The sequence below is a fragment of the Micromys minutus genome (genome assembly GCF_963924665.1).
Source record: "Micromys minutus genome assembly, chromosome: 10".
NCBI lineage: Eukaryota > Metazoa > Chordata > Mammalia > Rodentia > Muridae > Micromys > Micromys minutus.
Genome location: NC_137979.1, coordinates 42,907,022 through 42,929,146, shown reverse-complemented (window position 1 = coordinate 42,929,146; position 22,125 = coordinate 42,907,022). Strand labels below are relative to the sequence as shown.

Sequence of the window (22,125 nt, the reverse complement as noted above, 5' to 3'; positions counted from 1 at the left end):
TGGAACTCAAAACATTTGTAATTTTCACAGTGCCCTGTATTTGTGGATCTTTCTCCAAGCCATCTGCTGGCTTTGAAGGCTCCGTGTCCCCTCAGACACCTTATTTGGGGCTCTTCTGATTTGGAACAGAAAGGGAATTTGAGATATTTTTTTTTGTTTGTTTTTTAATTTCTCCCATTCACGTCCGTAATAAATTAGTTTTTTTGTGAGCTCTCTCCTTTTCTGAAATATTTTTATCTGAACCAAACATTGAATCATTTGCCCCCCCCCCCAACCCCTCTGGGCTGTTAGACTATATCTAGAATGATCCAGTTTTTGAAGTCCTAAGGCTTTAAGAAGTTTGTTTTTCTTAGTTTTTGTTCCTTGTGGAAGCCATGTTGTGTTGTTTTCTAGTTTGTGTCTGAACACACTCTCTCAGATGTGTCTGTTACTGGCATTTCAGGCTCTTAGACACACAGAATTTAGTCAGGATTAACCTAAGCAAAATGAACTGTAGAGGTGCATTTTTTTCTCCCTATATGCATTGTGTTTTCAGTGGTATTTAAAATCAAACTCTTGAAACAGTTGCTAATAAATTGTGATTTAAAAGTATTACCATATTTGTTTTCCCTTTCAATGTATTTGATAGATGTGATCTATACCTTTTTAAAAATTCAAGAGACTGAGCATCATATTTAAGCTGAAAACAGCAAATAGTTTGAATTTTTAATATGAAAGACCTAAAAATGTACTAATACCTTCTCTAGCACTCTTGGCCAGTGTTGGGAATCTGTTAAGCAATTTCAGCCTTTGTTGAGAATTTTATTCACTGTCAAATGCTGGTGAGAAGTGAAGGACCCAAAGCTGTAGAAAAGGTTACACAGCATTTATGTTTAAATGTATTTCCTTCCAAGAGACTTAGGAGCAATCCAGGCAAGAAAGGAGGTGCCATCTTAGACGTGCTTAGGGAGGGACATGGTATGATTTACTTTTCAAGAGAATGAGACTTCTTACGCCTACCTCCAGGACTTTTTTTTAAAGGAGTGTGCCCTAAACCTTGTGTGTTTACTGTCAACTGGTGTCATCAAAGAAAATGTTCCTGTTAACAGCATATGAAAAGATATGTATCTCCCTGCCAGGTGATTCCAAGTTTGCTGATTCCTTTAGGCTGGTTGACTATAGTTCCTTCCTTTAAATCGACTTAAAATGAAATGTGTTAATACTTTCTTCTAAATTTCCAATGATTCAAATGAAAACTAGGTCTGTTTTCCAGGGGTGGATACTCTATGAAGAGAATGCATTCTAATTCCTAATGGCTATTTTTTTTTTTTTAAAAACATGGCAGGGGATATTTTCAACTGATTAAAAATGAGCTGTAGAAACGTTGAAGAATTGAGTCACTAAGTCTTTCAAAGCATGTTAAAACTCCCTTCAGAAATAAGTTTGCATTTAATCAAAAAGCAAACAGCAGCTTGGAGTTAGGGGCTATAAATGAAAGGAGAGAAAGGTTGAAAGATAGGAACCAGCCTGGGCTTTTAAAGCACTTACCTGGTACCGATTATGAATTAATACCCAAATCCAAAAGGACCTTAACTCATAAGGTGAAGCATGTATAACACAAAACACCCATACACATAAAATTACACACAAACTCAGGTTTGGTGGCAAGCTGTTCTTTGTGAGTTTGAGGCCAGCCATGACCCCCCCCCCACACACACCTGGAAAACAGCTTAAAATAGTAAAAATGATGTTAGTCTAGGTGTTTTTAAGTGAAAAAATGATAGTCCCAATTTTCTGTAGTTTTTGGAGGAAATACAAACACTGAAGCTTATTCCCCCCTTTTAGATTCCATTTAGAAATGAATTTTACAGATTTATGAATTTCCTTTATTGCTAGTAAAACCCATAGTTTCTTAACCCAGTGGTTCACATTTGAAGCCGAGGCTTGCCCGAGTATGTAATTGACTGTCCCTTGAAAGCACTGTGAATTTCTTAACCCTGGATTTTCTGACCCAAATTAGAAAGATAAAATTCTACTCTGGTGGCTTTTCGGATGGGGAATGTTCTAGTAAAGAAGGGAAGATTTGTGGTTCCCATTAGTAAGTCCAGACTGACTTTATTCAGTTGTGTGGTTTGGATGCTGTGGACTTTGGTGTCTTACAGTGTGTGGGGTAAGGTAAATAACAGGAATGGAAGCTCATGATTCAAAGCTTCTGGGTGTCTGCTCTTAAAATTACTCTGAGGGTCACGGGGGTGTGGCACTGCCTTTAAGACTTAGGTGCTGTTGTGTTTTTTCTCTTTTTGGGTGTTTTGTGCTTTAATGTATGGTGACAATGCCAGTTGACAAAGGTAATATTGCCAGCATATAAAAAATGCTTCCCTGTTTATAAAAGCCTTACATCTGAGCAGAACTTGGTGGTGCACACCTTTAATCTCTGCACTTTGGAGGCACAGGCTGATCTCTTGAGTTTCAGAACAGCCGGGGCTATATCTCCAAAAAAAAAAAAAATACACATTTGGTTTGGTTAAATGAAAAGGAGATTATCAAGTATTTGTTTTGAGACTGGGTCTCAGTGTATATTCCAGGCTAGCCTGGAAACTCAGTGTAGCTGAGGCTGGCCCCCAACATGATGGCAATCCTCCTGCCTCAGCCTCCAGAGTGCTGTGATTACAGTGTGAGCCACTAGACTTGGCTGGTTATTTGAAGTGTAGAGATTTCCTGCTGAAGAAAGGTCTGTGGGTGCCTACCTCGGTTTGTGTGGAAAGAAACCAGCCTAAGGCCATTGAGAAGTGACACTTTCCCATCTGTTAAAATTTAAATTGTCCTGTCTGTCCTGTGTCTTAAAAGATTCTAAAAAAGGGCTGGTTTTTGGAAAATGCAACTAAGATTTGAGGAGGATGAGGAGTATTAAGGAGAAAAGAGGCAGAGAAGCTGAAAGGGATGAAGGATTAGAGGGCTGGGCCTTGGATTTCCCACCTCTCCTTTAAAGGGGAGCTGGGCCACTGGAGGCTCCTAGTCACCTCTGTCACAGGGTGGGAGACAGATGCAGCCAGCTCCAAGATAGAGGCTGGGCTAATTTTGCCCTCAAAGATTTTGAAATTCCTTTTTTCAAAAAAAAAAAAAAAAAAAAGGTGGTGGTGGTCTGTAGGGGAGAGGCTCTTCCTAGAGAACCCCATCTGACCTTCCCACTGCTACCAGTCCTCAGCCCTACACCTCATCCTTTCCTGAGCCTCACTTCCTTTTCCAGGGTCCTCAAGACCTTTGATCAGGACTCAGTTCCTGTATCTACATCCCAATGCTCACGAACCTTTCCTATTTCCTGGGCGGAGGGCTCTGCATCCGTGGGACCCAGATTTCTTTGCAGACCTTTGGTGAAAGAGGGAGAAGCAAATACAGTGGCCCTTAGGTCACCCCCACCCTGACGTTACCCCTTATATTGGCATCACTGTCGATTGGCTGCTCTGGGATTAGAACGCGATCATAGACTATCAGTATCTGTAACCTTTGCAAGCTGTGACTTCTGATTGTCCTGAAGGCTGACTGAAACAGGAACAAGGAGTAATATCAACAGGGTTCTTGTTTTTTGTTTTCTGTCTGGGTTTTTTATTCGTAAAGATAAACAGGTCTTACAGCTGACTACTGGGGAGGCGTTGACTCAGGGTCTCATTCTCTGTTAGTAGGAAACTTGTGCTCCTATCCCTTTCCACTGGTAAACATCTCCCCAAAACAGAAGCAAGGTTCTCTTAAAAGACAAGCAAAAACAAAACAAACTTAAGGTACATGCTCATTTGGTTATTGATCATTTTGATTTCCCTATAAATGATCAGATAAGATAAAAACAGGAGGTTGGAAGAACAGATTACCAGCCAACAGGAATTGTTCAGTTCAGTGTGGATTCTTTCCTAGTAGAAGTGAGGTGTCCCTGGGGTTTGATCAGTAAGGGCCATGTGCACGTCACAGGTGCAAGTGGCCCTCCTAGTATTGCACTTTATTGCACAGTCCGCTTTGTAAGGCCTGATCCCCCTCCCCCACCTTTGCGGCACAGTAAACTGGGGATAAATAAGACAGAAACAAGCCTGCTCTCAAAATAAAAGCCACTGAAATCAAATGTGTGCTGAGGACGGATAAATCATGAGGTTTTCCAAAGTAGGTCTGGACCTCATAATTTTAATGTACTTAGAGAGAAATCTGATTGCACTGACCAAACATCAGAAACAAGTTGTGTTGTGAAGTTGGGCATCAGGAGCAGAGCTGGCTAGCAGGTAACTGTTTTAGATGAAAAAATACCAAGCAGATAATGGGATGGCTAAAAAAGTCTGATCAGATTAATCAGTATTTTCAGGACCCCAGGCAGTCCTATGTGATGGATATTTTAGGGGCTGGAAGACACAGAAGAAACTAATGAGCTGATTGGGAGTTTTTGCTGGGTTTGGGGAGGGCAGAGGCGAGGACCAAGTGTTTTCTGTATTTTCTCTGAATTATTGTTCTGTACGTTCTAGTTAGATGATTATTTCCCTAGCAAAAGAGAATTTTTTTGCAAGTGTTTCATTTAGAGTTAGTTTCAGGCAGTGGAAAAGTTCAGTTGCAAAATCTGAGTGGGAAGCTGGGTTGGACAGGGTTTCTCTGCGCAGCTTTGGTTGTCTTTGAACACGGAGAGATCCATCTTCCTGTGCTTCCCGAGTGCTGGGATTAAAGGTGTGTGCCACCGCCTGGTGCCAGAATTAGAATCTTTAAGAGGAAACACTTGTTTATTTTTTTTATTTTATGTGTGAGTGATTTCCCTGCATATATGTCTGTGCACCGTGTGGATGCTTGTGCTCATGGAGGTCAGAAGAGGGTGTCAGGTCCCTTGGAACTGGAGCTCTAGATGGCTGTCAGGACACCATGTGGGTGCTGGGAATCAAACCCAAGTCCTGTGGAAGAACAGGCAGTGCTTTTATCCACAAAATCGTCTCTCCAGCCTCCAGGAAAACTTGTTAAGTTGTATTCCTAATGGCTCACTACCATCTCTGTCCAATTTGGGGGCACCAGATTGGCCTCCACAAGTGCATTGTGCATATAGAAAGTACCCTAAAAAACAGTAGATTGTCCTTTGGTCTACATAAACACACAGACACAGGTTAAAAAGCCCTAAGTAAGTTGATCTTAAGCTGGGTGTGTTGGCACACACCTTTGATCCCTGAGGAGGCAGGCGGGTTGATCTCTAGGTAGTTCCAGGTTAAACAGCCAGGGCTCTGTAAAAACATCTTGTCTCAAAAACAGAAAAGCTGATCTTATTAAAGCTTGAGTCTTTTTGGTGATGAAAAGGGCACGAATTGTGCAAAATTCCTTTTTTTGTGTGTGTTTTGAGACAAGATCTCTATGCAGCCTTGGCTATCCTGGAACTCCTGTATATAAATTATGCTGGCCAAAGGTGAGGCATTATTAAAAAAATTTTTTAAAAAAGATTTACTTATTTTATGTATGTGGGTGCACTGTTGCTGTCTTCAGACACACCAGAGGAAGGCATCAGATCTCATTACAGATGGTTATGAGCCACCATGTGGTTTCTGGGAACTGAACTCAGGACTTCTGGAATAGCAGTCAGTGCTCTTAACCCCCGAGCTATCTCCACAGACCCAAAAATTCTTAAGGATCAGGAGGGAGGAGGGTTTCCAAGGCTATAGCCTTGATCCAGCCTAGATCCCTGTATGCTTTCTGTAAATGGTCTGGAGGAAATATCTTCACAGATCGGTGTTTAAAGCGGTTCTCAGGTTCCCTGACTGTAAAGTGTGCTAAGAGTAGTGGGTAGTGGCTCATACTGTTACCACAGCATCACCGCTCTGAGGTGGCCACAGGCTTTGTTTGCTGCTGCTCGACCTGACAGGTCTTTACCTTTTCAGGTTTTACAGATCTGTCGCACAGAGCGGTGGTGATTCCAGGAGAATTGGAATGGGTGTATTTGTATTTGAAAATATACCCATGAATAGTTTGGACTGTGTATGGCAACTTGGGGTATTTATGGTTAAATTGTTTATTTATATGTACTTGGTGAATTGGGTACATATTTTGCTTTTCATTATTTTATTGCTTTGGTTTGTTGTTTAGACAACAAACATTCTAGCCCCGGAAGCCTTGACCTCACCTTTGCTCCTCCGCATGTATTGTACTGTGTGGCTCTGTGTAGTGTTATTTTCATGTTAGGCTGTGGGCAACCTCCCAGGGTTCCCACATTCCTGACTCTCAGGCATGGAGGGATGCACCAGGGCAAGCGTGGAGGAGAGGACAAGGTTGTTTATTAGGAGAAATGGTTGTTTATTATAGTTTCTTTGATGGCCTGATCTTGTGATCTCACTGTTGAAGTTCCTGTCACTGGTGTGTGGGAGAACAGAAGAAGGTATGAAAAAAGGAGGACCCAGGCAGTGGGTTCTGAGCAAGGAAGAACAGCTTTTCTACCCTGGTGGGAGATAGCATGATGCTGGATTTTATATTCTGTTTTTATTAAGCTCATAAAATGGGCATTTAGAAATTAGGGCCTGGAGGTGACTGTTCCTCCCTTTATTGTGGCCTCACATTTCCTCCCTTGGTTCCCTGTCTAGAAACAGCCCCACAGGATCCACCTAAAACCCAATCTCAAGTTCACTTTCTCCTTGCCCGCCTTGTTCCAAGTGGACATACGGACAGACGCTGTGTGCACGTCCGCAGCCTGAGGTGTGAACAGTCTGATACTCCGTACGGGAGAGGCTTTCAATCTGGGTGTGGTTTCTGGCCTTTTAACAGGGTTGTGACTTTAATCAGTTACTATAAAGGGCTTTACAGTTTGTTAATACAGAGTGGTATGAGTCATAGTTGGGATGGCTTTGCGCTCATCAGCTTCCCAGTACACCTTCCAAGGAAGAGAGAAAATGGCGGGGAGCTAGGAACCGAGGTGGAGCTGCTGGGTGAAGGAAACTTGAAGTTGTTGGTTCAGGGTTAGAAGCATTTATTCTGCCTCCCAAAGGCTCGGTCACTGGGTTGGAAAAGTCTAACAGAGAGCCTAACATTAAAGGGCAAAGGATGATGGTTCAGAGAGCTGGGCTTCCTGCAGCGGTGCATTTTTAGGTCTTTGAAAATGTTGTTTACAGGAGCAGGGCTTTTGGGGAGTCAAGGGGTGGACCTCTGTATTTCAGTGTTTTTTCTTTCTGGGGTCGAACCCTAGCCTTGCTGAAATCAAGGCTCTACTAGTACCAATGAGAACAGTTCCAGCTTGAGGTTTAGTCTTTTTACAGGTTTATCTCTTTCTGTGTATGGGTGTTTTGCCTGCATGACTCAGGGAGCATAACTCAGGGAGGCCACAATAAGTTGTCAGGTCCCCTGGCTGGACGTTTAGACAGTTGTGAGCTGCCATGTTGGTGCTGGGACTCCAACCTGGGTCCTCTAGAAGAGCAGCCAGTGCAGCTTAACCAGTGAGCCGATTCCCACCCCTTTACTCTGGAGTGTTTTTCACTCCAGTAGCCTATTTGTGTAAAAGCGGCCAGGGCACACCTGTGACTCCCCACAATGGAGAGGCAGGGGCAGAAGGAGTCACTGTAAGTTTGAGGCCCTCCTAATCTACACTGAGTTACAGGCCAGCCAGGATGCAAGATGCCTCAAAAAGGGAATTTGTGGACTTGTGGAGAAGGGTGGAGGGATGCTTATTAAAAATGAGCTCTGGCTAGAAGTCGGATGATCTTCAGGAACCCCATGCCCGGCTGAGGGAGTCAAACCCCTGCTTTTTGCTGGCCACCTTGAATGAAGGGCTCCTCTTGCCATCCAGCTAAGAGAAATGCTACCTGTCTAGTTCTTTTGCTTTCCTTCCTCAAGAGGAATAGATTCCAAACTGTCAGCAGCCTGGGGTGTGAGAGACTATTTTCCAATCAGCCATTGGCTATTAAAAATTAAATACCTAACAGATAAATGGGAGAATATTTTACTACGTGTTACTTCCTTTGTGAGATACCTGATGTAAATTAAGGAACAAGTGAAGCCTCAGGTTTGTTTTTCACATAAACTTTAATAAGTAACTCTCACCTTGGGAACCTGCTCTCCCTCCATTTTTCTCTGAGATGAAGTGGTCTTGAATTGTTGCTGACCACTGCCCTGCCTGGTTTTTATTTATTGGGTTTCTACGTAGCAGCAGCATTGGATCTCTCTCAGTGAGGGTGGGAAAGGCAGAAGGATTATTGGGGCGGGGGAACCTCAAAGAGGGGCGTACTGCTTCTAACAGGAGGAAGAATGCCACCTATCTGCCCTCTGGCACTTTCCCTGAGATCCAGGAAGCTGTGGGAATGGCTGGGGAGTGTGCGTTCAGATCGAGGGGTACAGTAACCCATAACTCAAGAGCTTGAACAGAGGCGAGGGTGTGGCATCTAAACTGGAGTTTGGAGTAAAGGCAAGAAAATTCGTGGATTAAGGAGAGTTGGCTGGCTGGGCGGTGTTTGTAGGAAGGCACGTCCCCTAAGACTGGAATTGGCATTCAGTGGGGAGACCTGTGGGGAGAGTTGAAGCTCTTAGTGAGCCCTCTGAGCAGTATGTGGGGGATCAAGAGTCAAAACTGGTCCTCCTCCAATTGGAGAGGCTTTTGTTGAGTATCTGACTTAGTTGCCTGCTGTTCTAGAAGATCTACAAAGAGCCCCATGTGGCAGTTCACACTTGGGAGCTAGGATGGAAGGGTTGCTAAGTTCAGAGTCAGGTCGGGTTACTGAAGAGCCTCTAAGCAAGCAAAGAACTACAAAGGTGTTCTTGCCTTTGCCACCACATTAAACCGAAAAACAGGGAAGCTCCAGAAGTGCATGTAACAGCCCAGGGTCTTCCTAAGACAGGAGTGTTGGTTTTTAAAGCCCAACATTCGTATCTGGAGCTGAGCCGCCCCTAACAGGCTGCATCTTCTTGAGCTTTATTGGAATAGTACAGTTGCAAAGAAAAGCACATCAGACATGTGTCTGTCCTTCCTTGCCTCTTCTTCCTTTCCGGTCTGAAGGAAACAAAAATGATGGGTGTCAACAAGTCTTCCCCTGGTAACTAGGTTCCAGAGGTCTTTTTTTATTTCCCGGTATCTAGTCTCCTCACTTGGATGCTCCCTTATCCAGAAGCTTGGTGGAATAACCTGGGTAAAGATCTGCAGATCTTCCAGCCTTTACTGGTTACCAGCTTCCTGTTTATTTATTTATTTACTGTATATATTTAGTTTTTGTGGGTAGTGGGGGTGGAAGCAGGAACTTGGGTTCAGGGCAGACTGAGACGCCTTCCTCCTCACCTTGCAGTTAGGGATGAAGAGGTGACCTTTGTCAATGCCTACCGAATCATAATTCTTACCTGTACATTGGCTTTGAGGGAGCAAGAACCCATTACTCTTTTTCTGGGAAGCAGGAATAAGCCTTATGTTATTACTGGCCATTGCCTGTTTGGGCTACTCTTTCTGAGCCTCTCTTGCCACCTGGAAATGGAGAAGTTCACACCAGCCTCATGTTCCAGGTTAATAGATTTTTGTATGGAAGAGACCTTGTAAACTCAGTACATGCAAAGCTGCATATTAGTAACATAATTGATGACACCCCAAAGGGATTGGTAAGTAAGGCCTTTTCAGTCCCTAACACCACCCTACTTTATTATCGGGACAAGGATGACTTCAATTAGAACTTTGTTATCGAGCTTCCGAATGCCCAGGGCCCCTAAGTTCTGCCCTACTCCCAGATCCCATTTCTGTCTTGTTTGTGGAAGGCCTCTCCATCCTGGTCCTGCCACCGTGGGCAGCCCGGATGATGTCCTTTAGGATTGCCGCCTCCAGGGCCGAATTCTCCTCCTCTGCCTCAGCGGCCCCACTCCCACCCTCTTCCCTGCCCCCCTGTCCCCCTGCCCGGTTCTCCCTTAAATGTTTGCAGGCCGGTTAGCAGGCGGGAAGCCCCCTCCCCCACAGGACCACCTCAGTCACGGCCCTGACCACGGGGAGGTCGGGTCTGGATTTATTAAAGAACCCCGGAGGGGGAGCCTGCCCCGCGCCGGCTGCTTAGCTCGCCGTTGGGGTCGGGTTTCGGCCGGTGGCTCTGCAGAGAGAGAGAGAGAGAGGGAGAGAGAGAGAGAGACAAAGGGCAAAGTCCCGGTCCCCACCCCCACCCACAGCCCCCAGCGCGGCCCCTCCCCCACGGGCCCTGCGCGGGCGACCGCCGGGGCCCCTCAGGATCGGCTGGGCGTCCCCGGGTGCCCAGGGCGCCTTGGTGCGTGAACATTCCAGATTGTGGCAGAGCGATGGGGGCGCTTCCTTGTCCCCCCCCCCCACCCCCGGTAGTGCAGCAGCCCACCCAGGGGCTGGGGTGGGAGAGCGCGGTGGGCTTCCCTAGGTGAGGTGAGGGGCTGGGGCGCAGGCCGGGCCTCTCAGCTGCTCGGCCTTCTGCATTGCGCGGCCTGCAGGACTCCCCTCCTCCCCCCAGCTGCTGCCACCCTCCCCCACCTCAGCTGCCGCCGCCCTTCCCCGGCGCTGACTGCTCAGCTTTCCAACCCTCCCTGGCAAAAGGCTGTGTCCAAGGCCTAGGTCCTCCGAGCTGTTGAAGACCCGCCTTTCTTCCTTGTCCGGTAGTGGAGAGCCATTTTGGAAAGCGCTGGTGGTCTTGTCTCTTAATCTCGGAACAAACCTTGGGGACAGGGCCCTTTGGAGAGCAATTTTGCCTCCCCATCCCAATCCCAGCAGGAGTCTGGATGGGCAGGAATGGTGTGGAGGGGAGTTCTAAGAACTTGAGCCCAACCCTTACTTAGCACATATTCTTAACGAACTCGCTCACCACCAACAGGTATTTGTTGGCCACTGGGAGGTTGTACCAGAGTCCTTTCTACTGATAAGATAAATTATTTTTTAACCCTAAGGATTTTCAGCATTACGCTAATCCCTTTTCACCGGACAGGGCCGGGACAGGGCCGTGTGTTATCTGATTTCTTTTGAGATTGGCCTGGCTTCTTTGCTTGCTTCTGAGAACTGCACTTTAGAATCTTTATCTTGAGAGAGAGAGAGAGAGACTTCTTTTTCCGAGGTTCCCCCACACTTCCTTCTGATGCTTCTCCCTCAGCCCAGCCTCTGGGCTCCCCAGTGCTAGATCATTTGGCTCCTAGGTTTCCTGTAGAGATGCTGGGTGGTGGGAGCTAAGATAACATCTAATTGAAGGGTACTGGGGGATCTGTGAGGGTCTGTTAGCCTATTAACCTTCCCCACTGCCTTGAGGAGACCCAGAAACTCTAGCTGCCATCAGCCTGACTAGGGTTAGGGCAAGTGAGGACAGTTCTCCTCAGGGAGCCCCTCCACCTACACAGGAGGTTCATGTGGGCAGACTCCTTTTTATGTGTTATTTTTTAAAAGCATTTATTTATTATGTATAAGTACACTGTAGCGATTTTCAGACACACCAGAAGAGGGTATCAGATCTCATTACAGATGGTTGTGAGCCACCATGTGGTTGCTGGGAATTGAACTCAGGACCTCTGGAAGAGCAGTCAGTGCTCTTAAGCACTGAGCCATGTCTCCAGCCCTCTCTATGTGTTACTGTACTTGAAGCTTTAGTAAAGGTTTCATCCTTATTCTCACCCGCCCCCAGGTTCTTTTTGCCTCCCTTTTCTGCTGTTTTTTGGCCAGGCCCCTTCAGTTAAAAAGTTAAAAAGTAAAATTCTATTCAAAGCCAGTGTTGGGGGAGGAGGTAGCAGTTGGCTCCAGCTGACCTGGAATTTGTCTAGAAGGCGATCAGCTATCTCTTTGGAGCTTCTGTTTTAGCTTCTGGGGCTGCCCCATAGGTAAGAGCTGGCAGGGGGTCCGGGGAGATAACTTTTGGGCTTTCTTCTCTGCCCGCTCCTTTATTCCTGAGTGGATTAGGTACTTTCAAGGCTGAGGCTCTTCCTCCAGCTAGCATCTCCCCAATCACTTTCCTCCTCCACTTGCTAAGGATGGAACTTGTAAGAGAAGAATTTTGGTAACTACCCTTTCCTCTTCTTAACAGATCTCTGACAGCCATCCAGCCGTATTATAGGGTAGTTAGCTATTCTGCAAATTAAATCTGGTACCCAAATTAGAGCCGCATGCAGTTGAAAGCCAGTTGGCAAGCATTTAACCATACAGAATATGGGCATTTTTCCTGCTCTTAACGTCAGGCAGTAATGGCTTCTGCTGTGTTAACACTTGTCTGTGAACATGCAGCGCTGTTTGGTGACATGAGCACACACCATGCCGGAGAGCCGAGTTCTAGTCCCACTCCCACTTCTGTTTCCTCTGAGCCTTGACTCCGTGTCTGTGAAATGAAGGGACAGTTTATAAAGTGCCCGTTTAGGCTTCCTCTTTTCTCTGCTCTGAAATATGACTCTGATTCCCCTTAACCAGAACTTCTTGGTAGCAACAGGTTTGTAAGTAGCAGGTTCTATAAGGAAGGAGCCCAGTGAGTCCCTCAATCCTCGATTTGGCATTACACTCGGGAGAGATTGTTCCAGAGGAGAGGAAGTTACAGTTAAGCCCAGAGGAGCTGCAGAGTGCTTTTCTCTTCATGTCTAGCATTGGCTTAGGAATCGGTGTACACATGTGACAGTGTGTGTGCTAAGTACATGTAAAGCTCAGAGGCTTTTGCTGCCAAACTTGATGACCGAAGTTTGAGCCCCAGGGCTCACATCCTGAAAGAATCAAGCCTATTTGAACGTGTCACCCAATCTCCAAATGCTTGTTGTGGCACGTGTACCCCCTTCCCCACCTTATACACACACAAAGCAAACTAAATTAAAAGGTCTTTAAAAGGCAGTGTGCACATAGGTGTATTCCAGTGATGTCTGTGTCTTCTAGGCATGAGAGTGTGTGTTTCCCTCTCCCTCTCTACTTCCTTGTGGTGGTGATGACATCTGCCTTGGTTCCAGACCTCTCACTAGGTCACTTTTTCAGTCCAGTCCTAACCCGCAGCTAGTTACTCAATAGAGTGCCCGCTGGCTGCCTGGCCTGTCTGGCTGCCCTACCTACCTCTGGATCATCCTGGCATGAAGCCCTGGGCACAGAGCCAGTTCCTCTTCCCTTCCTAGCACCACCCTTTTTTTAGCTACTGCCTGGCCTGGAGCGTGCCAGGCCAGCCCCCTTGAGAAGTTTTCCGGAGTCTTCCAACCTGTGTGGTTAAGGGATGGGAAGGTGGCATTGACAGTCTGATCTAGAGCACCGAGGACATCTCTGGAAGAGCCAATGACAACAGGCTCTCGGCTGCAAAGGGTCCAGTGCTGGAAAGGGGCTTTGGTTCCTGGGCTAATCACTTAGGGTCCTTTTGTTAAAAACAGCAGAATATACCTGCCTAGTAGACACCCACCCCCACTCCCCCAGCCAGCGGATCTGCTCCCTTTCCGAGACAACAGCCAGCCTGGACTCCACTGAGAGCAAGGCCATTTGCCCGCAAGGTCTGCTCAGCAGTTTGACAGTGTCCAGCACCAGGAGTCACCGTAAAGCCGGAACCACACAAGGAACTAAGAAACACAAGAACTATTAGTGTGCATTCACACATGGAAGTTTTGAATTACAACCTCCACATTTAAAAACGGTTAAGTGAATGGACCGTGGCACGTGCCTGTAATTCTGTAACCCCAGCCCTCTGGAGGCTGAAGTAAAGCTACTTGGGAGTTCAGGCAGCCCAGGCTCTCTCGTGAGAGTGTGTTCATGCGCGTGCAAGTGCATTTGCAACCAGAACTACGTGGTTATTTTTTCCCCCTTATTATTAAAGGACTTGAGTAAGTAGCCCAGACCTAGCCTTATGCCTCAGCCTCCCCAGTGCAGGATTATAGGTTTACAATAGATAGCTCCCTCCACTGTTTAGGGTGTGAGCCACCACAGCCAGCTCTTACATTTTTTTGACCAAATATATCAGAAAGAATCATCATTCCAATATGGAATCCATATTGTGATTACAGAAATAATTTTTTTTTCTGGTTTTGGAACAGGAATCTGGTATATTTTATACTGCAAAAGGCAAATATAGATGTCAGGTGAGGTGGTTGAGTAGATAAAAGACACCTGCCACCAAGTCTGGTGACCTGAGTCTGTTTCTTCTAGACAGCTGTTCACTGAGCTACACCCACGAGCACTGTGTAGGTCTTTGTGTGTCTTTCCCTCCCTCCTCAAACAAAATAAGTAAGTATAAGAAGTAATCACTAGAGGTAGTACTGTAGATATGTAGACTTCACAAGATTTATAGGTGAGGAATTGACAGACAGCTCCATTAAGAGTGCATACTGCAGGGCTGGAGAGATGGCTTCCAGAGGTCCTGAGTTCAATTCCCAGCAAACACATGGTGGCTCACAACCGTCTGTAATGAGATCTGACGCCCTCTTCTGGTGTGTCTGAAGACAGCTACAGTGTACATGAAATGTAATTAAAAAAAAAATGAGTGCATACTGCAGCTGGGCAGTGGTGGATACACCTTTAATCCTCGAACATGGGAGGCAGAGGATGGTGGATCTTTAAGTTCAAGGCCAGCCTACTCTAGGTTCTGCTAGGGCTACACAGAGAGACCCTGTCTCAGAACAAAAGCAACAACAAATACTGTACAGCTCCTGCAGGCATGTCAGTGGCTCAGGACTGACTCTCCCTGCAGGCATTCAGCATCCTCCTCTGGCATCTTCTGGCAAACAATTGAAAATACTTGATTTTAAAATGTGGAACAATGACGTAAGGTCATTGTACTGGTCACGTTGGAGGCGCCCAGTCAGTAGTTAACGCAGTGCATGGAAACCACCCAATTAGCCTGTGGAATTAGAGGCTGCAGCAGTCGGTCTCAACAAAAATGTCAGGGAAAGCCATGGAAGCCAATCTTTTACATTTTGTTTAAATTTTTCTTAGTGTATGTATATACATAAGCAGGCGTATGTGGAGGTCAGTGGACAACTTTGAGGAACAGTTCTGGCCTGCCTCGTTGTGTCTGTTTTCTCTCCCTTCACTCAAGATCTAGGGGCCTTAGAGACTCCTAATATCCCACTGTGTGTCAGGAGTAGTGAGATTGTAGATAAAACTGGGCCCCAATAGCCAGCCTTTTGCTGGTTTAGGTAGCTTGGATACATACAGATTTGAGTGTGCCTGTGGCTTGCTTTTGGGGTGGGGTGGTAGCTGGATAGGGTCTCACTACGTAGGCCAGGCTGGCCTTGAACTCGGATCCACCTGCTTCTGCCTTCTGAGTGTTAGGATTAAAGGCGTGTGCCCTGGAGGTTGGCTGTTGGGGTTTTTTTAATTTTGGGGGTGGGAGGCTTATTTTATTTGTGGTTTTGCCCACGGGCATGTATGTGCATCATATGCTTTCCTGATGCCCACAAAGGTGAGAAGAAAGCATTAGATTAGAGTTACAGATGGATGTGAGCCACCAGGTGGGTGCTGGGATCTGGACCCGGGTCCTCTGGAAGAGCAGCTCTTAACTGACGAGCCATCTCTCCAGCCCTCAGCCTCTGCTGCTTCCAGTCACAGCACCAAAACCACCACTGGTCTGGCATTTATTTTAATTTATGAAATGCTACTCGGTAAGTGATGGGCCACAAGGCTTCAGCACTCTGTCAGCGAGGCACAGCTGCAGCTCCCATCTCCTCGTTGGGCAGGGATGGGGGAACGCAGTGTTCTCAAGAACTGAGAGATACCTACAGGCTTCACTGAAAACACAAATTTCACTTACCTGAAGTTTGTGTGTGAGATCTTAATTCTGGCTTTATGGGTGGATCTGTCTTAATTTTTTGAAAATTGTGTGTATTGTTTTTGGCAGAGTGTTCTTGGCTCTTATCATGTTCCTATAAAGAAGAAAAGTCAATAGTCAGTTACTTGAGCCATTTATGTACAGGAAATCACTTTATTAAGGAAAGTTGCCTATAGGTAGACCAGCTGATCCCTGTCTGGGGACCCACTTGAGATGAGCTAATTCTACTGCTCCGCCCTCCTGCACCCTGTGTGAGGAATGGTCCTCCACATAGCCAGGAAGGTTTGACTTGAGCAGGACGACAGGCAGAGGCAGATCTTGGCCTTGGTGGGTGGGTGTGAAGTTCCCATTTCAGCCTGGTTTCCAAGAAGAACTTCCTAAGAGATGACTCAGGAGTTAGACCACTGACTGCTCATTCAGAGGACTCAGGTTCAGTTCCCAGCATCCGTATGGTAAAAACTGGTTCTGGGATAACTGAGACCCCCCCTCAGCCACATCATCTCTTTACACTTGTTCAGTACTTATATTCGTGCATGCTCACACACATAAAATAAGAGAGAGTTCTGCAATTTTTATATCCTTAAAAGAACAAGGAGACTGTCTCAGGAGACTCTGAGGCTGAGGCAGGGTAATTGTTCTGAGTTGGATGCTAGCCTGGGCTACAGAGTACGACTCACCAAAAAAAAAAAAAAAAAAATGGGGGTGGGGCTGCACTGGGTGTATAGCTAGGATCCCCTCAGCGCCTAGGACCCTATAGAACCTGACATTGTAGCACATCCTTGCCTGTAATCCCAGTGTATAGAAGTTTGTTTCAAAACAAAACAAGAAGATAATATTATCTTAATGTCATTTAACCCATTAGCGTTTCTAGTATGCTAGAAAATTGGGTTTTCAACAGACTCTAAAACTACATCGAGGAAAGTAAATTAATCGCCTCAAGGCTGGGTATGGTGGAACATGCCCTTAATTCCAGCACCCCACTGGGAGGTGGAGGCCAGCCTGGTCTACATAGGGCAGCTAGGGGCTGCTCAAAAAACCACTCAAAAAAAACAAAAAAACAACAACAACAAAAAAAAAAAAAACCCAACAACCAAGGAATCCAAAACAAACAAAATGAAATTAGTTTTGGTTTTACTCCTGGCTTTGGCGGTTAGTGATTATGAAATGCAGACAAGATAATCATTGTGTGTCTTAATCTCAATCAGGGCCCTGGGCTGTCAAACAAAGCCACTGATAGCACATGCAGTTCTGTAAAAATGGACCTGGCTGACACTCCTAATCTCAGTCATCCCCAGCCCCCATGGTGTAATGGATGTATGGCACATTCTTTTGTCTTCCTGCCTCTTTAAATCTCCCCTGGCCTGTTCCCCTGGCTTGACCTCCGTGGTCCTCACACCCCCAGGTCGGCACAGAGTTGAATTTCCGAGTTACCATGTGTCCGTTGAGCTGCCCTGCAGGCTGGATCCCTGATTGAGGGTCAGAGCAGCAGAGGACATGAGAAAGCCGTTGGCACTTAGGAGCCATTTTGACTGTTGTAACCATTGCCCTTAATGGCCGCTGCTGGCAATTCAAGCTCTTCCACAGGTTTAGTTGCTAGAGTCTCATGGTTCTCTGCCCTTGCTGGAGTGGGGCTTGGCCGTCCAGGCATGAAGAAAGTACTCAGCTGTGGCGTCCTTTTACCTGTAGGACATAAACGCTGCTCAACCTGGCTTTGGTAGACCCTGGTTTATTGGAGCAGAGGTGGAGAGGTGGAAGACCTGATCTTGTACATAGTGATTATTTTATAAGACTTCTTTCTCTGTCATTGTGAACACATTTATTTAGGTTCTGTAATGACTGTCACCGTCCCTTCCACCCTGCCTTCGGGTTTCCTTTAGAATACTGTCAGGGGCTTGTTGGACTTGGCTTCCACCAGGAGAAACCACGGGGAAGTGGGAGCTGTGCTCACCATCCATTAGGAGCTTCTAAGCCAGTGGCTTTCAACCTTCCTATGCGGTGACCCTTTATTACAGGTCCTCATGTTGTGGTGACCCCCAAAAACACAATTATTTTCGTTGCTACTTCATAGCTAATTTTGCTACTGTTATGAATTGTAACGTAAATACCTGTTCAGATGTTTGTTCCTAGGTGACCCCTGTGAAGGGTAGTTTTATGGATCCCCAAAGAGTTGCAAACCACAGATTTAGAGCCACTATAAGCCCTCAGCACAACAGCCTAACCCAGCCAACTCTGGGCCTCTTATGTGGGATGAATAAGTTATCCAAAGGGGTTGTAATGTAAGCAAGGGAATTTAAGTTACAGGTCCCAGCATTGCCCGATGCGGTTTGGGCCTGAAAGGAATTAGATAGCACCACACTCAGTGGAAAACCAGGCTTAGAGGACAAAGGTCCTTGGGAACCTACTCTAGGCCGTCCCCTTGTGTTTTAATTAGGGCTGGGGGCTTTGCTGAAAAGGAAGCCTGGGAGGAGCCTAGAGTAGGTTCCCAGGATGGAGTGTGTGCCCTAGAGGGGTGAGGAAGGGCTGCTGGGATATCTTTCTTTCATTGGTTGGGTCGACCTGCCCTCCTCCCCCTCCCTCTCTTGGAACATTCCAGACATTCCAGCCAATCTGCCTGCCATTGCTCTCTGGGTGTGGATTAACATCCTTGCAGAGATTGGGTTTCACTGCTGCCACCCTGCTCCCGCCCTTCTGAATAGAAGGCCCCAAACAGAGTTTGGATAGGCAAGTTTTGGCCTTTGACCTGGGATTGCACTAATGGGCTGTTTCAAGCTAGGCTCCTGTACTAGGGTGGCTTTATGCCTTGTTTCTTCCTAGAGGCAGCCCTCCCCTCCATCCAAAAGCATTTGCTAGGAAGCGTTGTCGTGGGCTGGGCTACTCCTGCTGTTAAACCAGGGCAGTTCTTGTTTTCCCCCAGATTCTTCACCAGTTTGAACATACTCAGCACACTCAGTCTATTTGGTCTCGAAGGTGTTTTGTGAGAAACCCTTACCAGGGAGATCCAAAGCTGCCTGCCTTTTGACCAATCCTTGGATCTGGTACCTGATGGGATGAGGTCTAAGGACTCAGAAATGAGTTTGTTGGCTCTGTGTGTGTGTGTGTGTGTGTGTGTGTGTGTGTGTGTGTGTGTGAGAGAGAGAGAGAGAGAGAGAGAGAGAGAGAGAGAGCATGACTTTCTGATTCTCCTGCTAGTACTGTGGGTGCTGGGATTACAGGGTCTGACACCTGCTCACCTACCTGAAGTTCTGGAACTTAAGCTCAGGGCTTTGTGCCTGCCAGACAAGTGATGTGCACACTGAGTTATGTCTGTCTGTCTGTCTTCCCTTCCCCGGTTGCCATCTCCCCGACTGGCCTGCACTGGTCCTACTTTAGACTGTTGGGATCATGGCTCATGCCGTAGGTCCAGCTGAATCTGTTTCTGATCCTCACTGTATCTACTCTAACTTTGTTAGGTTAAGTTCACAAACCAGAGACTTTCCTCCAAGCAGATCCATCTTTCCTTTTGCTTTTAATTTTTTTTTCTTTTTCAAGACCAATTTCTCTGTGTGCTCTTGGCTGTCAAGGGACTCATTGTGTAGACTAGGCTGGCCTTGAACTCATAGAGATTGCTTGCCTCTACCTCTTGAGTGCTGGGTTTGGGGAGAAAGAGGTTGGGTTAGGGTCAGGTATGACAAAGCTAAAGGAGCCGGGGGGCCACCACTGCCCCAGACCTTCAGCTATTTCATCCCAGATTTTCCTTGCTCTAGCTTGTAGATAGAGAATTGTTGTTCTGAGAATTTCAGACTAAAGTTGGTCACAGAGACCCTTCCATTTCTTTGCTTTCGTAGAGACTGCCTGGGACAACTAAGGCTAACATCCAGTTAGGACATTGCATTTCTTTTTGCTTGTCCCACCCCACAGCTGGATACTAGCTCATCTTGTAGGCCACTGAGGGCTGAGTATCCGTGACTCAGCATTATTTTCCATTGCTTGTGTGCTGTGTGCATGCAGTGCCTGCAGGGGGCCAGAAGAGGGCATCTGATCCCCCTCACTATAGAAGGTTGTGACCCAAACTGGGCGTGCTGGCAATTAAATCCTGCTCCTTTAGAAGAGCATCCAATACTCTTAACTGCTGAGCCCTTTCCAACACCCTGGACCTTGTCTTTGAACTAAGGATTTGTGCAGGATCAAAGATATACAGAGATCTAAATGACAATTGACTAACACATCAAGTCAATTTAAATGTCTTAAACTCCAGGATTAAGGTATTGATTTCTGTGGAGAGCAGTCTCTCTGAGTTGCTCTGGGCCTTAGCTCTGAACTTGCATTCCTCAAGGGAAATCACTTTTTTCCCAGCCATTTGAAAGCTGGGATGGAGTAAGTATAGTCAGTCACCTGGGAGGAAAAAAAGGTGGTCCTGATGCTGGGCTGTGTGTGTGTTGATCACTCTGGAGAACCTTCACCATTCTTCATAGATGCATCTATTGTTACACTTTAAGGACTCATTCCAAGTCTTTACTAAGCGCTTTACAAATGCTATCTAATTCCACCTACTACCTGTGAATGGGTATTATTCCTGCTGTACAAAGACAGAGACCGGGTCTCAAAGAAGGTAAGTAGTCTCCTAAAGATCAGTGCTAATAAGTGGTTCAGATCCCTAGCTGTGCCAAGGGCTTAACAGATGTACTATATCTTATGCAATTGTTCACATATATTGTTTCCGCTAATACTGTGTGAGCTCCTGGGCCAGGCATTCCGTCTCTTTTGTTCATTATTGTGCTCTAGCCCAGGAGCAGAGTAGAGCTTGAAGTAGGTGCCAATTAAAGAGGTGTTAGATTAATTAATAGTTACTGTTTCACTTGACTTTGGGTTTGCTTTATTTTAAATTACATATGTGTAGGTATGTAACCAGTGAGTCAGGTACCTGAGGTGAGCTGTGGTTCAAGCAGTTGTGAACCACCTTACATGGGCCCTAGGAGTGGGACTCCCATCCTGTAAAGAGCCCAGGCACTTTTTTTCTCCAGCCTCCTGACTTTGTTGTGATGGAGAGAAAAGTGTGGGAAAGCTAGGCCCTAGCAAGCATCAAAACAGTGTATTTGATCTTTTACTGCCATTGTGCTGAGAACATCTGGATCTGAGTTCCTCTCTTGACATCCCTTTAGGTGAAGCTCCCTATTGGATTGTTATTTCCTTTCCCTTTTCTAAGATGAGGCTTCACTGTTTATTATGGCTTTCCTTTAATTAACTGTGGAGATCAGGTTGGCCTGGAACCCAGAGATCTGCCTGCCTCTGCCTCTTAAGAGCTTGGATTAAAGGCTCGTGCCACACTCCTGGTTTAGGTTGCTATTTTAAGGGCTGGGGATCTAGCATGTGTCAGACCATGAGTTCGATCCCTAGCACTGGGGAGGAAGCCAGTGCTTTTGGCAAGGTAACAATTGGGACAAGGATTAGAAACTGGTCATGGGTCTAAAGCATCTGGAATTGTTTAAATCATTTTTTTCCTTTCTTTTCAGGAGTCGGAAAATACAGATCCGAAATATTCCACCTCAGCTCCGATGGGAAGTAAGTGTGTGGAAAAGATAATGCGCAGGTTGGGCGGAGATTGGTCATGGAACTCTGTTCAGCTGAGTTGGTAGAAATAACTAGAGTCTTCCCTGGGTGTGTGGTTACTAAGGTCTCATTTTCACTCTTGCTCTGGGACAAGAGGCATTAAGGAGGTAGGAAGAACATTTTGATGGCAGAAGTCTGAATCTGCTTCAGAAAGGCCCTTAGCCCAGAGCCAGGTGCCTTCCTGCAAACACTGTCAATGCCTTCAGCATGTAGGGCCCCAAGGGATGGAACTTCAGGCATTTAAAATGTCTGGTTCCTGCTGGTGCCCCAGAGCTTTGGGGTAAGAGGTGTTCAGTCCCCAGGATGCTCAGACACCTTTTTTCTACCTCTCCAGGTGCTAGATAGCCTGCTGGCTCAGTACGGTACAGTGGAGAACTGTGAGCAAGGTAAGACTGGGACAGGGAGTTAAATGGCTTCAGCACTGAGCAGTTCTAGATCAGATCTTGTGGGAAGACAGACAGATGGGCTTAGCAGTCCTAAACATACGCTGGACTCTGGCTCCAGCATTGGTCCTACTGTGTGTGGAACCATGAATGTGGGCTACTGTGTGATGAGCAGTTGGAAGACCCATTTTCCTTCTCCTTGTTTTCAGTAAGACAGGCTCTCACAGGTAGCCTTGGCTGGCCTGGAACGTGCATTGTAGAGCTGTCGTTTAGATCAGGTGGACCTCACACTTAGATCTGACCGTCTCTGCCTCCTGAGTGCTGGGATTAAAGCCCTGGGCCACCACACCTGGGCTCCTTACACTTTCTCAATAAGGAGTCTCAGTCCTGGCCTGCAAGAGTCACAATATTTTAGAAGAGAAACTTTTAGGGGCTGGGTGCTTTTATAGTTTCAGCTTATGAGAGGCAGGAGGATTTCTGTGAGTTTGAGGCCGGCGTCATGTACTGTTCCAGCA

The 22,125-nt window shown here is 46.4% G+C and overlaps 1 protein-coding gene across 4 annotated transcripts in view; it reads left to right on the top strand.

The window, feature by feature from the left end:
* The window catches only part of IGF2BP1 (insulin like growth factor 2 mRNA binding protein 1), a gene marked incomplete at both ends in the record, with an annotated part of 39,492 nt that overhangs the window by 2,920 nt on the left and 14,447 nt on the right, over positions 1 to 22,125 (top strand). For all 4 annotated transcript variants that reach the window (XM_080924460.1, XM_080924459.1, XM_080924458.1 and 1 more), the window contains 2 exons: positions 21,131 to 21,179; positions 21,562 to 21,613. In XM_080924460.1, coding sequence (XP_080780586.1) covers positions 21,131 to 21,179; positions 21,562 to 21,613 — 101 coding nt within the window. The remainder of the gene's footprint in view (positions 1 to 21,130; positions 21,180 to 21,561; positions 21,614 to 22,125) is intronic.